The following is a 17159-nucleotide window of genomic DNA, read 5'->3' as shown; positions in this document are numbered from 1 at the left end:
CCTCTGTACTAGAAAACCATCCATGAAGATCTGATCTTCAGAGTTTAAAAAAAAAACAGGTTTCCAAAGTTACAATACAAAATCCTTGTTTTACTAATTGATATAGAAGGTTATTCTTAAATCTTGAGAGTTCCCAAACTTTCCAGATATAATCCAAAAATAGATGTAAGCCAACCTACTGATAATATCTCTGAGCACCTACAATAAAATGCATACAAATAGCTAAACATAAAGGCAGGTTAGTCTTCCCTCTGCAGTGGATTAAATTACCTATCACAGCAGTGAGGTAACCAGCTTCCTTCAGGACTTCTGCTATTGTAGTCTCATTCAATGGGAGGCCACCCACAGATGTCACTGCAAAATTGTGGGTCACTCCATTGCGAAGGCCAAGACGTCCTGTAAGGAGAGAAGCACGTGATGGAGAGCAAGTGGATGCCGCCGAATGAAAATCCACAAATCTAGAGAAGGGGGAAATGAGAGACGTTTCATAATTTCTTACCATTTAATGGCTCAGTTTGCACAATGCTGGCAATGAGCCAGTGTGCTAGTTCACACAGCTTGATCTCTCCTGCCAGCAAGAACAACTAAGTAAGTCACAGATACTCTGCTTGGCTGAGTGAGGATGGAGACAGGGTACACATCTCTGGAATAAGACAGATTAGTAGTTCACAGAAGGGAGCTCTGCTGAACTGCTCCAGCCTGGAAACGTTTACTTCCACTAATTTCCAGGGCGAGCTTCAATGTAGAAGCCCTACTGCACAAGTAGGGATCCTGTGAGTTCAACAGAACCAGTGAAATACTGGGGCCCTGCTGGATACTTCCCAAAGGCTATACTCTGTGTGTGTGTGTGTGTGTGTGTGTGTGTGTGTGTGTGTGTGTGTGATGAATTTGCCACACTGCATTTCCGTAAGGATTGTAGTAATTCATGCCAAGCTAATAACTTTTGGTCTTTTAATTTTAAGCCTTAAGACAACACTCTCATTTTAATCACCTGTTTAAACATTCGGAACAACATACAATTATAATAAAAAAAAAACAAGCCCCGCAACCACCGTGGAACCCATTTATCAAGGACTTTTATGCCTCTGGGGTCTATAAAATAAAGCTGCCTGAGGAACTTTATGATGGAAATCCGTGAGTGATCTAACACAGTTTTGCAAGTGAAAGCAAAGGAAAATAAAGGCTGACATGATTAATTTCAGGGGAGAGGAATTATTTCATGTGAAGTAGACTTCATTGTGAAAATACTGTATGCTACAGTGCTTCATATTGTGGTGCTGGAGGAGACTCCTGAGAGTCCCCTGGACCGCAAGGCGATCAAACTGGTCAGTCCTAGAGGAGATCAACCCTGACTGCGCTTTAGAAGGCCAGATACTGAAGATGAAACTCAAATACTTTGGCCACCTAATGAGAAGGAAGGACTCCCTGGAGAGGAGCCTAATGCTGGGAACAATAGATGGCAAAAGAAGAAGGGGACGGCAGAGGATGAGCTTGAGTGGACTCCGGGGGATGGTGGAGGACAGGAAGGCCTGGAGGAATGTTGTCCCTGGGGTCACGATGGGTTGGACAGGACTTCGCGACTAACAACAGTGCTTCATAAGAAAGTGTAAAGGTTTTGGTTTGGAGGATCCTCAGTTAGATGAACGCCTGCTGAAAGGGTAAGGGCATTTTCTTGTGCTAGTACAATAGTGCCCTTGATGATTCACTGAGAATTAGTACAATGCAGTACAACGCAAAATTGGTACAGTACATTGGTACAATGCAGTAACTTAGAGTGTGAGCTAGGTAACCCCTGGCTAAAAATCATACCATGAGCACAAACTCATCAATGAACTTGTCAAATCACATTGGCTGAGTTCAGACAATCTAGCAAGCCAAGGTGATTGTTCACTATTCTTTGTCTGTTGTGCTGTATGAACCAATCAAGGTATTTCACTGTAGTAAGCTTGATCTTTAGAAATCACAATAAAAAAACAATGGTTTGCACTATGGTTTCTCTGTACAACCATGGCTTGTCATGTTATCTGATAACCTCAGGCCATGTTCCAGTCTGTCTAGAGTTGCAGTTTTCAGATTTACCAAAGCCCTTGGCATCTTTAGCGTCTCTTCTTAATGTTATATGTTTAAAAATCAGATTTCTGCTGAGTTAATCGACTATTTTGAAGACAGTGATGGCAATGTTGACTCTTGATCCATTCAGTGAGAAGCCATTAAAGCCTTTATACAGCGTTATATTATTGCCTAGGTGTTTTATAACAATATTTTTAAATTTAAAAAATATAAAAAGTATTTGTTTACACAACACTGAAATTTCTTAGGACCTAGTTAGCCATTTCCCCAATTACTCAAAGTTATCAGGAACTACAGAAAGTTAAATATGAGTTCAATAATATCCTTACATGTCAGACTAAATTACCATATTTTTCGCTCTATAAGAGCACCTGACCATAAGACGCACCTAGTTTTTAGAGGAGGAAAACAAGAAAAAAATATTCTGAATCAAATGGTTTACTAAACTATTTAATAAACTATAACAGAATACAGTAATACCATATTTCAACCTTGTAAAGTGAACAGCAGTCAACAGTGGCATTAAGAACCATCATCACTGTCATTAACAAAAGAGAGACTTTAAAGTTCGAGTACTCTTCTAGTTTTTGTTAAACCCATAGAACTCATCATCACTAGAGTCAGAATTTATGAAGCTCTGTTGCTCACAAACATTGACATCACTTTCTTAATCAGTAGTGGAATTACTGAAGGAATCCACAATCTACACCAGTTATACAAGAGCTGCTGCAGACAATTCAATAAGAAATCTAAAAAAGCCAGTAATGTCCACGCTGCCCTACTAGTAAATAATAGAAAAAAACTTCTGACAAAAAATGAGATATTGTACGGTAAATCAAACACACAGCGGACTAAGTAGCCTTTGAAGAATAAACTTCATACACGAAGGTAATGCTGTTCAAATATCCACTGATCATAAAAAAAATGTGTCTGATCAACTAACAGATAACTGATCCATGGAAAGCTTCCTGATAATCACAGGCACATTCCCCATCACTTCCCCATGGGCTTCATTAAAAGACGGGTTGCCATTTGAAAACACACACCGACCTGTGATTAACAGCTCCCACCTGCGCTGGAGGAGGGGGCGGAGCAGGGAGCGCTGAGCATGTGCCGGCCAGGTGGTGCCACGTGGGGCCGGCAGCGTGCCAGTGGCAGGTCTTCCCGGGCGGTGGGGGTGAGCAGTCCATCTTTCCGTGCGGCCGGCGGGTTAAAGCCCATGGCTCCTCCTCCTCCGCACCTCTCCCCCTGAGCGGCACAGCTCTCACCTGCGCTGGAGGGAGGGGCGGAGCAGGGCGCGCCGAGCACGTGCCGGCCAGGTGGTGCCACGTGGTGCAGGCGGGCTGGCAGCATCTCGGGCGTCGGGCACACACACATTTGCTCTATAAGGCGCACAGACATTTCCCCTTACTTTTGAGGGGGGAAAAAGTGCGTCTTTTAGAGCGAAAAATATGGTCGTTTTAACCTGTTCATAACAGGCATATTGGGGAAATAGCTAGACTGCACCCTTCCCAGCTTTAAACTCTGATAGACCAGACAGCATGTGATTGTTTCTTTGGATACTTGGACAAAATTAACTGAAAAATTATTTCTGATACATTACATAATTTTGGTTTTCCTGACATATTTTTGAAATGGGTTACATTTTTCTGTTCAAGCCATAGAGCTAAAGTTATAACTTAAAGTCTTTTTCCATCTTTCTTTTTTCTTGGGAGCGGTAACAGGCAAGGATGTCCACTCTCTCCATTGATAGTTGATTTACATTTGGAATCTCTCAGACATTAGACTAGTAGAATTCAAAGCCTTTTGTGTGATAGTTTAGAACTTTAAAAAGTTCATTATGCTGAAAATTTCTTACTATCTTACTACCTATCTCACAACTCCTGGTGTCTACTGACACAGCTGATTAATACTTTTGGTGATCTGTCTGGCTATTCAATTAACTGGTCAAAATCTAACTGATGGCAGCTGGAGACAATATACTGTATAGTGTATTAGGTAACTGACAATTTCAGTGATGCCTGAATTCCACTACTTTTTCAGGAATACTTGTTCCCAGGGATATATGTCTAACAATTAATGATTCAGTTACCCAGAGGAGGGCAACAAAAATGATCCAGGGTTTGGAAACACTGCCCTATGAGCAGAGACTGAGGGAACTGGACATGTTCAGCCATGAGAAGAGAAGAGACGATTGAGGGGGGGGGACATGATATCCCTCTATAAGTACCTCATAGGCTGTCACAAAGAGGAAGGTCAAGATCTCTTCCTGCTGATACCAGAAGGTAGGACACAGAATAATCAATTCAAATTGCGACAACCCAGATTCAGGCTGGACATCAGGAAAAGCTTCCTCACTGTCAGAGCAATACAACAGTGGAACCAGCTGCCTAAAGAGGTGGTGGGCTCTCCCACTCTGGAGATATTCAAAAAGACACCGGACAGCCATCTGAGTGGGATGGTGTAACATGGTGTCCTGCAATAGCAGGAAGTTGGACTCGATGACCTTCATGGCCCCTTCCAACTCTACTATTCTATGATTCTAAATATGAACAAACTGACCAACGAGAATTCATGGGATACAGACAGATGGGAATCACTAAAATTGTGTTTGTGGAGTAAAGTTAACATACTTAAGATGAATTATTATGCCTCTGTCTATGTTACAGTTCCTATCTGCCAATATTTTCCAAAACTGCAGCTTGGTTTTGTAAAAATGGGGGAGGGGGGTCTCATCAAGGAAGCTGGGCTCCTCTCATCAAGGAAGCTGGGTTTTACTTTCCAGTTCTTTGTATCACAATTTACTGTCTTTTACTGTATTTTTGTGCTTTGTATTTCAATTAAAATTTTCATTTTGGTCTGTTCTAAAATCTTCCTATCTAGATCCTCTTCCCAAATGGATGGGACTAAGCTCTTAGCATACTGACATGGTTAGGGTTCATCCCACAGTGTAGTTGTTAGAGATCTGTGGCAGATAATTACACTTTGACCCATTTCCACATGCTAAAATGACTTCATGATCGAATCCAGATATAAAAATAAATGTTTTGTTGGTAGACTTAATATGGATAAGTTGAATTTTAGTTTGGATCAATTAAGGATAGCTGAATGTGAGTTTTGTCATATTTGGATTTGCATGTCAAATACCATTTCTTGCTATGGGAAACAGCAGTACTGGCAATTGCAACTTTTGCTAGAATCTAGGCATGGCGGTGGAGCTTTTACAAGTTGATCCATGATCGATACTTTTAAAAGGACTAAAGGTCTAAAAAGCAGAAATGGAATAGGGAATTGGATTGTCTTATTCAGTCTATTCAATGGATTGGTATTCTAGCATCTGTATCTGAAGTAGATCTCAGGTTACAGTTTATTCAACAAAAACTTGTGTGTTTACTGAACACCTCAATGTCTCTTTAAGAAGGGTTTGTCAACATTGCCTAACTGCTGAAGATGTAGTACTGCTAATGCTTCCTTTAACTATACTGTATTTTTAGCAATGTCCAGTTGGGAAGAGGTTATAATATAGATAAGCTTTGTATTGGAATGCTCTTTAATCTTCAGTGACACATCTCTTAAATTATCTGCCTCCTTTGCAAAAGTTACTGCATGGTCAACAGGAATAAATTATCTGCATCCTTTTGATAGCTAAAAGACTAATATTATAACATTGGAAGAATAAACATCCACCTTCTATACTGCAATGAAATGCACTGCTTGCAGCATTTGAACAGACATTACTCCGTTACATTACTGTACATGGACATTGGGTCTCTTTTTGTTTAAGTTTATATGTGACTGCTGCATTCAAATCATTGTGCGTACACACAAACACTTTTTTATTTTTTATGGCTTTGTTTTGTTGAAACCTGAAATAAAACTAGATTTAAAAATGCCTAATTTTATATTGTAATTTGTTTTTATATTGTACTCTACTAAACTGTTGGAAAACTACATTGTGCTTGGCCATGTTTAAGGAAAATATTATAATTAGCAGAAAGAAAGCTGGTCAGCTGAAGTAATATTTTTTATCAGCCGCTCCCCAGGGTTTGTGTACGTGCCACAATGATATGAAGCAACTAAGTTCAAGATGAAAATGTAGGATAAAAATGTGCACAATAAGCAAACAGAAGTCCAATCATTGTTGCTATCTTAGCTCTGACTTAAAATTTGCCTGGGCAGGTTTTACAAGTCACTGCTGACGTCTTTGGAGAACCTATAAACTCAAGGGCATTACTAAAATCCTAAAAACACAGTCATCCTAAAAACAGAAATTTTAATTAATAGGGTACCTCTTTGCATGAAAATATGTCATAGCTTTTAATAGAAATCAAACAAAAATGCCTGTAATTAGTGAACAAACTGCATTTATTACACAGGCAATTGCTCTGACCAAGTTCTGAGGGAGATGCTAACACACCTTGGGAGCTCATTCTATTATAAATTTTAGTTTTAACACAGACTTCCTCAAACCTGGTACTCTCCAGATGTGTTGGACTGCAACTCCTATCATTCCTGGCCAGCAATGGCCATTGTGGTGCTTACTAAGCAGAGGGAGGTTGTTTTAATCTGTCACAAAATCCCTCCTCTTTTTCGTTAAAAAACAAAACAAAACACAAAGCTACCCCTCTACCAATTGAAATATTCTGCTGGACAAGCTAACTGACCTCCGAAATAAACAGGAATTAGAACAGCTAAGGAAGCGGTGGCATTACACCATCATTTGGCTTTTCCTCTCCCAGAAATGTTTTTCTCATGGTTGTTCAACCTGGTCATGTTGTAACCGAAAAGCTTTAATCTCTGAATGAGCTTGGTTTCTTCCGTCCTCTCCTGATCATTTTCCTTTTACAAGGAATCTTTTAGCTCTAGACCATTTTAAAGAAATCTTTGTTCAACACCTAGAAAATGTTAGGCGTTTTATAAATAACAACGTCAACAGTGGGTGTCAAGCATTGGTCTGAAACATACCTCATTCCTTCCGCTGCCATCTTATCCAAGTTAGGAGTGTCTTTTCTCAGGCCCCAGTTGGCCCCAAGATCTCCCCATCCAATATCATCTGCTAAAATTATTATGAAATTTGGTTTTTTGTAGCCTGATATTTTCCAATTCAAAGAGGGTCTTGGAGGGCAATAGTAGCACAGTCCAATGAAAAGAACAGCCAGTCCCAACAGCAGTGCTTTAAAAAGCAGAATATCCATGGTATCAGGAACATACAGGAGTCACATCACAAATGTTGGCAGTTACTTAACACAGCCCTCAATTTTTTAAAAAACCCCTTTTGTTGCTTTTTTCTGAGGTGATATAAAAGTATTCCATATTGCCTTAAGCATCTCCTTGGTTCTGCAGGAAAAGAAATCAAAAACAGAAATTGGAAAACCATGGAACTAGTAGCTGTGGTTACTACATGATTCAAGCAGTGTGGGCTGCAGATTATATGAGGTCTGTAGAGGGCTGACCTGCACTGGTAGCATCAACAGTCATTGCTTGTGCTGGTGGTGGAGCCCTCTGCAAATGCTCTCACCGCATGGAGAGATAAGTAGTAGAACTCACCAGAAATTCATAGGAGACAGAGCCCCAAATGCATAAGTAGACTTGTCCAATGCTACAGCAGCTCTATCTTAGCCAACTACAGGTGGTAAGCAAGAATATGGTGAATATGCTGATTCTTTGGATGCAGCAACTCATCTTCAGAAAAAGTTAACCGTATTCAAGCTCACTGAAATAAGTAGTAAGACACTTCCCATAAGTGACTAAATGACTTACTTGAAGTGAGTCCATCATAGGACCAACATGCAACTGTCTAAAGGCTGAGAACATCCTGTTGAATCACTACCCAACTTTTTTCTTGGCAGCAAAGTTCTCTCCCTCTTCCTGCCCACAGTGAATGCCCAGGAGGAATGCAGTGATCAGGAGTGGCCATCCTGTCTTGCTGCTTCTCACAGTGGCTAAACTCACAATGATGGGCGAGCCCTACCCATCAAAAGGCTTAAGGGATGTGGAAAGCCTTTGGATGATCACATGTCTGGCACAAAGTCAAGCCTCTCTTTGGCCAGCTGAGCAGCACAACCCACCCTCAATTGCAGGTTTACCTCACACAGCAGGTAGCTACACTCTAGGGGACCAGGAAAGAATTCTGTTATGTCATCATGGCTGTGGATAGGCACTTTCATCTCCTTCCTCTGAGTTATGTTCTTCTGATAGTTTATAGCAGTCCTACCCAACCTAGGAACATGCTGCCTGCAGGATGGTAAGAGTTGCAGACTAAAACATGCAGCCACTGCCAATTACCCCAAAGTGTTGGGTGCTTCTGGGGCAGCTGGCACCAACATGACCTGGAAGAGCTTGGCCAGGGTAGCAAGGAATTGCTGCATGGCCTGAACCCAGGTGACTGGTCCCATCATGCACCCCAGGAACTGGCTAGTTTCTTGGCAAAAATAATTTGGAAACACCCACTGCTCTTGCTGCATGTCTTATCAGCCAATTCCAGGTATTCACACTGCCAATCACCTAGGACTGGACAACACCACAACCTACTCTGGATACAACAACAACTCAAGGGTTGTCAGGATGGCTTGCAGCCCTTAAACAAGACACTCTGTTGGACACTCTGTTACCATGATGGCTTGCATTGCATGACAGCCATCATAACAGCCCACAAGAAGCTGTCAAGCTGAGTCACTGTTTTTCCTTTTTCTTCTTACAGCATTTACATCAGTGTTACTCTCCAAAACTATCAGAATGATTCCGTAATATTATTTATGACATGAGTTAATGATTTGCATTTTCTCACCTTGGCACTGTAAAATAAGGTTAGATTTTCTTCTTTCAGGATATTCATTGTTATTAGACCACCTTCAAATTTTGTTGAGGGAGAGGAACACTTCAATATACCTATACCAGTTTGCCTAGACCAGAAGAAAAAAGAAATCAGAAAGGGACAGAGTAGAGGGTATGCTTTTCAGTTTGATGGATATTAGAACAGAAATGTTAAAACACACGGGAAGATTCCATTTTTGTGGACTTTTCATACACACATACATCAAGACTGAAACAAGGGGGAGGACACAAAACAAGAACAGCTCTTTGTAGTCATCATCACACATCAATTATGTACTTTTGAATTATCTAAACAATCATGCCTGAGCCTGTCTTTGTACCTATTACAATTTTACAGTTACTAGAAAGTCATTTTGTATAAATATGAGTTGTGATGGAAGACAGAATATGTGAGGGTCAGGTCATGCACAAGACACGGAAGAAAGCACAGAAGCTAAGCATACAAATTTTAAATGTACTGAAACACGCAAGGCCTAATGTGCAGTTTGTAAATCCATCTCTCTCCCAGCTCTCCCTTTCTCTCTCCACCCAGTCTTCATTAACCAGGAAGCAAGCTACATACAAACGTTCAGCCTAAGAGCTGCACAAATACACACTCTTGGTTGCTACTGGAGCGCTCCTGCTCAAATCCAGGCCTGGCTCCCGAATGAAGGGCTGACAGAAATGCCAAAGGCCAGCATTCCATCCCATGAGAAACTTGTCTTGGCCTGTTCTTGTAGCCACTATGAGGGAAACCAAACCATGACACAAGCTATTATGAGGTTTCCAGCTGTCTAGAGAAGTGGGGCGAAGGGGCTTAGTTTATCCATGTATGAGATAAAAGTAGCACAAGGCTTCATTTATCTGCCTAATGTGAAAATACCTTAGCCATTTTGAGAGGTAAGTCATGTCCTCTTTATTACAAATGTATTACATTTCTATACTGCCTAACAGTTGTAGCTCTCTAGGAAGAGAATTAAAACTATAACATTTGTCATAAACTGCAACATAAAGTTTAAAACTACTGTATAAAGTGAAAGAAAAATTAAAAGAAAATCTAGTTGCATTTCAAAGATTTAAAATCTCTTGTGATGTTGAGAACTGCAATGTTCTAGTTTTCACATTTTTCTACTAATCAAAGTATCTTAGAGCAATTTGTTTCAAACTCCAGATTTCTAGGTCATATAGGCATTTATGAACTTATAAGTACAGTTCACAAGCTGTAGTCCACATTGCTTTGAAATTGCTTTGTTCTTCGAAACAGCAATTCTAAATCACATTATTCTAGGGTACATTCCTGCAATTTGGGAACATTTGAAAATATCTATACATTGTACTGCCAGAGTAATATTGTTTTAATGATTCCTCCTACCCCCTAATAAATGAAAATTGATGTGGCAACTATTTCTAGAATACAGTTGTTTCAGTTCTTTAAACTTAAATCCACTTTGGAGAGGAAGGTTTTTTGCTGGTTCAAATTCTAGTATACTGTCTTTCATTTAAAGCATTACATTGATAATAATTATGTTATTCAATTGTAAATGATCAATAAAATGTGAATGGCAGCTCGCAGTGCAATTATCTTAACCTTTCTGATATGCTTGCAAGCAAGGCAAATAGTTGTTTACATGACGCCCAAGATTATAGTCTACTGTGTAGTAATGGAAGCCTTATGAATAGGTTCCCAGGGTGCCACAAATGAAGGATCCAAGGTACTTTCCCTCCAGGAAGCCAGCTGAGGATTATATGATTCTTGTCTTTCCTGCATGAGTCCTTGTTAGCTGGATGAACTGGCAGGGACTGGGGAGGACTGAAGAAGCACTGTTCAGATCTAAAACCGCACCACCAGTTCCCACGGTAAAAAGTTGTCAAAAGGTGTACCATCTCCATTTCTACCCAGTTCACGTTTGCCATGGAAGAGTTCTCTACTACAGCAAAGCTTCCCAAACCAACAAACACTTGCAATCAGTAAAAGACATGCACTGGATGCGATTATTTTTCTTCCTTTGAAACCAGAAGATAAACCACATTTATAATACAGAAGAGAGAGAAAGCATTAAGCTGAAAGCTTAAGAAATCAGCATTGAATTTCACAGGATGGCAACAACCTGACCTGTTGAGAACTGGACAAAACCGACAATTTCCAGGGTTGAAAGCTGTTTGTACACAGCCATCAGCACCAGCCTAATCTGCAAGGACAATAAGAATGTTATCAGAGGATGATACTCGAAAAGGGAAAAGCGAAAGAAAGAACCGCTGTGAATATCAAATACAGGGAGACACTGTGAGTAGAAGTGGTTGGAGGTGGGTGGAATGGGCCAGCTAGGACCAGTATTATGACAGATGTTTCCAGTTGTGTATCAATGACCTTGGGGAAAGAATGTGCAGCTGAAGATACAAAAGTGGTAGGTCAACCAACACAAGAGGAGGAGGAGGGGGAAAGAGTGACCTAATTAAATGAGGGGCATGAGTAAAATACTTGCATAAACAAAACAAAACAGAGCCCTGAGATAGCACAGAAAGAAAAAACCTAAGGAAACCCTCTCAGGGCCAAGAGAATTAGGAAGCAAACTGTTTGTCTGCAAACCTTCCAGACAAGTGAGTGTGTGTAACCTTCAGGGAAACAATTGTGGTTAATTAAAGGAACTAAGAGTATTTGGGCATGTGAATTTTTCCTGATTCAATGTTTAAGTAATGCATCCAAAGTCAAGAAGTCTGAGAATGGGTGGGTTGCTGGAGATAAATAAAAAATGCAGAGGGATGCCACCTGCCTCATTACCTCTGCTTAACTGTCTACTTTGCCCTACATTGCTTGTCACAAACACGCATTTGTGGCAGAAGGGAAAAGAAAGAAAAGGAAAAGGTACATACAAAAGAGAAAGGAATATGAGGAGGCCATGGAGGCAGTTTCACTCTTCATTCCACCCCTGCAGGCATACTTCTAACAAGGGTGATCCCAGGGGTTGAGGGATGCGTAGAAAGACAGAGTTGTTGCTAGACCAGAACTTACTTGTCTGTACATTTCACCCTTTCACCAAGTCTCAGCAAGGTGATATTGCCAGCTTAGCCTGATCCTCTGTTAGAACCGTTCTGCTAACGTACCAGTTCCTACAAACACTCAAACTCGGTCCAGGTTCAGTCAGGACTGGCCCAAGACATTTTGCACTCCCCAGAAGCAACATTAGGCAGTTCAAGAAGTGAAACCTAGAACCCCTTGAAATATCACAAGTAACCATTCAGGCTTATATGTGCAACTTTAAGCACATATATAAGAACAACTAATTACATTTTTAACTACAACGTTATTTTTAAATTACATGTTTGCATGAATAATGAAAATGAAAACATCTTCCTGTTGTCAATTTCTCCCTCTCACACTATGTAAAAGGTATTAATATGTACTCCATGCTCCTACATTACAATATTGTATGCTTCTCTCTCTCTTCAGAAGTAGTCAATGATATAGAGTGAAACAGGGGAAACATGCAATGTCATGACATGTTCCCACAGGGTATTACTGAAGGGCACAGAGAGCAGCAGAAAGAAAAAACGCTGATGCTCTTTTTAGCAGCAGCCCCATGTCATTCATATTGTATGTTGAGTTCTCAAAAAGAAGAAGGAGAATTATATGGCTGCCTTATCAGAATTCATCAAATGAGGATTATACTGAGGATATAGGATGTTTGTATGATTCATGTATTATATATTTAATCCTGCCAATAACAGATATTCTCTGGTAGATTACATAAGCCTAAAAGTTTAAAAAGTACAATCCAATATGAACCAACAGCATAAGAAAATCCATTACCAGATATACAATAAGGGTTATACTCTCTAAAAGGCCTAGAAGAAAAAGGAAGTCTTTGGCAGGTGCCAAAAGAAAATCAAGTCTCTTTGTGCCAAGCAAGTCTCTTTGAGGAGGCATTCCATGAATGGGGCACCACAACGAAGAAGGCGCTCCCTGTTGCAGCTACTCACTTAATGGACAGGTTTGCACAACATGACAACCCACCCTGCAAATCTACACAGTTGTTTGTGGAAGCCATAGCAAACTAAAAGATGACTAGGCTTATTATCATGGGTTCTCCTCTCCCTCCAGTTCTTTGGCCAGTATCCCAGAGCTCTCCTCAGCGGAACCCACCTTGTTTCCCCTTGTCTGCTCCAACAGCAACCCCATTTTTGTTCACTTTTTGTTCTTTTCAGACCCCATTGCACTACTAGTGACCATTTTACCACTGATGCTGAAGTGGCACTTTGGAACAACTGTCACTGGCTCGTTGCCCTTTGAAAAAAAGTGTGGCACAAACATGCACAATTGTTATCATTGGGTTCTTTCCCCATTTTTCCTTGTCTCTGGAAAAAGGCACAGGTGCATACATATGGCTGCCTGAACTCAGGGGCCTTGCATGGCCAATGTCCTGGTAAGTGTCTATTGGACATTGACCAAGCAAAGCTGCACAACTTTGCTCCCGCTTTGAACAGCTGCAAACTGGTGAAGAAAATGGATGAAGTAAAGAGGTTTGCACAGATAGGGGTTGAGCAGAGGGCTGATACCTCCCCTTTAGCAGGATGACCCTTTAGTGTTGTCTTTACATTTTTAACTACTCTGCAACTTTTTCAACACTTCGTCAAACCTCTAGGTACTCTAGAAAGGAGAGATTTACATCTTGCCCATTTGTGAAGGTTTACTATTGAGAATTCTGGACAGGGAAATCTGCAGCAATCCAACCTGTATTTCCCTATGCAAAAAAGTCACAGAAAGTTGTTGTTTTTTTTAAAGAAGAAAGCAGCGAGTTCTTTTTGCTGCTCTTACCAAGTGGCTTGCTTACTGCTTAGCAGAACCCACAATAAAATCAGTCTCCCAGATTCAAATGACATGACTGCCCACTGATGGTTCATCAATGCTTTCAACAAGCCATGTTATGTCAGGGCAACTTGGTGTCCCAAAACAAACCATCCTGCAAAAAGTGGTCCAGGTTCTCACAGTATAACAACCTACCATGGCTAGTTACCCATTATAGGTTGCCATGCCATTCCAATCCAATGTTTAGGATTCCATCTTCAAATGACTCAGAATTATCTGAAACCAATTAACCTACCTGTGGCTTGTGCCTTCATAAAAAGATTTCAAAATATTTCTTCAGTAACAAGACAAAACAAACCCTTTTTGGGAGGGAGCAGCTGATTCTCAGAATTACCCAGCAGGTTCTCTTCCTTAGGAGTGATCACTCTGAGTCAACCTAAACTTTTGGCAGAGGTTTTTGCTTACTGTTAGGAGGCAAGTATGTGTCATGCAAAACAGCAAAAACCACTTCTTTGAAGAGACACTGTGCTCCACCTATTTTACAGGGAAAGTGGGGCCTGTCTTCAACTTGTGATTGTTATTCAAGAAAGCTGCACCAAATGCCATGAAGTCATTACAGCAGGGGTGCTCAACCTGCCAGAAACAAGAGCCTTAAACTGCATTCTGCTCCACCCCAAGTCCCCTTCCGCAGAATTCTGCCACAAATTTCCTCACAGATTGCTTTTTTTCTCCACACAAGGAACAATTAATCCAGTGATTCATCAGGATCATGGAAGTGTGTATCTTTAGGGGTCAGGGGGTTGTATGAACCAGCATTCCAAACCCAAAAGCTTGTACACCCCACATTAGAATCATGAAACAAGGAGCTTGAACCTGAATGATATCAAAGCCAGCCATAATTCCTTTCACACATTCTCCCACTCCCATTCAGCCACATTTCTTGTTAATCAGCCCCAGTATAGACACTCGGCAGATGAACAGCTTGACTCTTTTCTCACGAATCCCTCTATGCTTCCATTTTTCTAAAAATATTTGCAGTTGTGGTGATGCTGAACCTTAATTTGAGCAAATTAACACATTATAGAAGATAAAATTTCAGACATCAGCCTGCGCCAGCATAACCACCAATGCTGCCCCTTGTGGGCCTCTTAAATAAGCACCTTCAATTACTGAAAGCGCTGCTTATAACTGGGATTAATTATTACAGCATGTGCAGCACAATCTTATAAATCTCTCCTGTGAAGAAAGCCCATGTGGTATTCTGAGGTGACGTAATATGTGATTGTAGACCAAGAGATATAAACTTAAGGCTTCTGAAGCAGCACTGCAATTCCATACAGTGCCGATCAGATTAGAACTCAGGTAGAAGTAATGGTTTAGGTCTTGCCTACCATACTGAAAAGAACAATGACAAGTGCGAACAACAAATATGATAAACAGCAACTTGAAGTGCAACTTGAAACAGGAAACATATGGGAACAAGATTAAATAAATGGGCATTAACTGAGAAACAATTGAGACATGAGACATGAGGATGGAGGAGGACAGGTGAGGAAGAACACGTTATGTTAAAACAAAAAAATTGCATGGATTTGACAGGAAAGGGCCATGAGCTGGAGCAAGCAAGAATCTAGTCCCAACTGCTGTTCAAGGAAATTCCCCCACAGATGCCTCAAACCCTGAGCTTGGAGGCCTTTAGGCACTCCCACTAGATTACATGATCACAATCTGAAAGGTGATCATCAAAAGAGAAATCCCACAGCTATAAACCAGTGTCCCACATTTTAAAGAAAAGGCCAAGAAGCAATTGTTTCCAAGCATATCAGACAGCAGGGTTTGGGAGTAGAAAATGTTCATCCTGGCTTAGAAAATCTGTACAGTGCAGCAAGCTGCCAAAGGAACTGTGGCACTGCTGAAGTTACATGAGAACAGACTGGATAGATAGGCAAGAGTTTAAGTCTAGTATGTCAGTGTCCAACATTTGTATTTCAATAGACACACTATTCATTGTGAAGGGACAGAAATGTATTTTGCACATGCTTCTTGCAGGAGATCATATTCCATAATATGGATATTATTTATTTATTTATGAAATGTGTATGCCGTCCGATTACCGGCATCTCTGGACAGTTAACAGCATAAATAAATTGACAACGCACTCTGGCTGCAAATACAATATTAAAATTCAATATTAAAACATATTAAAATATTGATTAAATAAAACGGTCTTAACCTGGCACCGAAAAACATATAATGACGGCACCAGGCGGACCTCTCTGGGGAGCGCATTCCACAGTTGGGGCGCCACCACAGAGAAGGCCCTTCTCCGGGTACTCTGTCTCCTAACTTCTTTCACAGAGGGTTCCCGGAGGAGGGAACTGTTGCTGATCTCAGGGGGCAGGAGAGCAAATAAGGAAAAAGGCGTTCCTTAAGGTATCCTGGTCCCAAGGCGTTCAGGGCTTTATAGGTAATAACCAGCACCTTGAATTGAGCCCAGACTTCGATGGGAAGCCAATGGAGCTGATAGAGGACTGGGGTTATATGAGAATAATGCCCAGTCCCCGACAGCATCCTGGCAGCTCTATTTTGAACCATCTGAAGTATCCAGACTGTCTTCAAGGGTAGCCCCACATAAAGTGCGTTACAGAAGTCCAACAGGGAAGTAACCAATGCGTGTGTTACTGTTGCTAGGCAATCCTCCTCCAGGTAGGGACACAGCTGATTGATTAGCCGAAGCTGAAGGAAAGCTTCATAACATAATAATCATAACATTATTATAGATCATATTCCATAATAATATAGCACAATCTGGAACAATATTGGCCATAATAAAACTGGCACAATCTACCCAATGGGGCCTTCCAGTTATGCAGCACCTGTGCTCTGGCACAGCGTTATATATTTACACAATTTACAGACAGAATAAAAGAGAAATGTGCAATGTAAGGATGTCGAACCTGTTTTTTCTATCTTGCAAACATTTTTTTCCTTTCCTTACAGGTGCCACTGAAAGCAAACTTAATACTGCATGCCTGGGCTTGGCAGACTACTGCTGGGAAAAGGATGGAGTTCAGGGAAAGTAGCTGTGTGGGCTGGCTCAGGCCTACAGACTGAGTTCAACTTCCCTAGATTTCAAATTAGACTTTGAGACTCGAAAGTCCTGTAGACAAACCTGAGCAGCATTGCAACTGCCATCACAGGTGACTGTTAAAGCACAGGTGGCTGCCAATACCTCATTTGGTTGGATTTGCACACCAATTTGCACAAGATTGTAACACCAAAAAAATGGGGGTGTTACCCACCAAGCCTAATGCAAAAAAGTCTAAGGCCACTATGGAGCATTCCTTACTAATATTCAAAGTTTTGGCATGGCATCAAAGACCTTTACGTAGATGGTGTCTTTTATATATCTTCATCCAGAAAGGCTTATATTATGAGAAGTGCAACACTGTCCATAAAGACAAACAACACC

At 40.9% G+C, this 17159-nt stretch overlaps 2 protein-coding genes across 4 annotated transcripts in view; both read right to left on the bottom strand.

Moving 5' to 3' along the window:
- Nucleotides 1–7275, bottom strand: part of ARSG (arylsulfatase G) — a 109080-nt gene extending 101805 nt beyond the window's left edge. Inside the window, exons 1-2 of the mRNA XM_044449510.1 lie at nucleotides 7036–7275; nucleotides 271–458 (exon numbers count right to left, since the gene is read on the bottom strand). Coding sequence (XP_044305445.1) covers nucleotides 271–458; nucleotides 7036–7265 — 418 coding nt within the window. The 5' untranslated portion in view covers nucleotides 7266–7275. The remainder of the gene's footprint in view (nucleotides 1–270; nucleotides 459–7035) is intronic.
- Nucleotides 7276–8915: 1640 nt separating this feature from the next.
- The window catches only part of AMZ2 (archaelysin family metallopeptidase 2), a 64493-nt gene continuing 56249 nt past the window's right edge, over nucleotides 8916–17159 (bottom strand). For all 3 annotated transcript variants that reach the window (XM_044449518.1, XM_044449520.1, XM_044449523.1), the window contains one exon: nucleotides 8916–8972. The gene's annotated coding sequence lies outside the window, so the exon portion shown is untranslated. The remainder of the gene's footprint in view (nucleotides 8973–17159) is intronic.

Source organism: Varanus komodoensis, unplaced genomic scaffold (assembly GCF_004798865.1).
Source record: "Varanus komodoensis strain SLA01 unplaced genomic scaffold, ASM479886v1 scaffold59_1, whole genome shotgun sequence".
Classification (NCBI taxonomy): Eukaryota; Metazoa; Chordata; class Lepidosauria; order Squamata; family Varanidae; genus Varanus; species Varanus komodoensis.
This window is presented reverse-complemented; position numbering and strand designations above follow the sequence as displayed.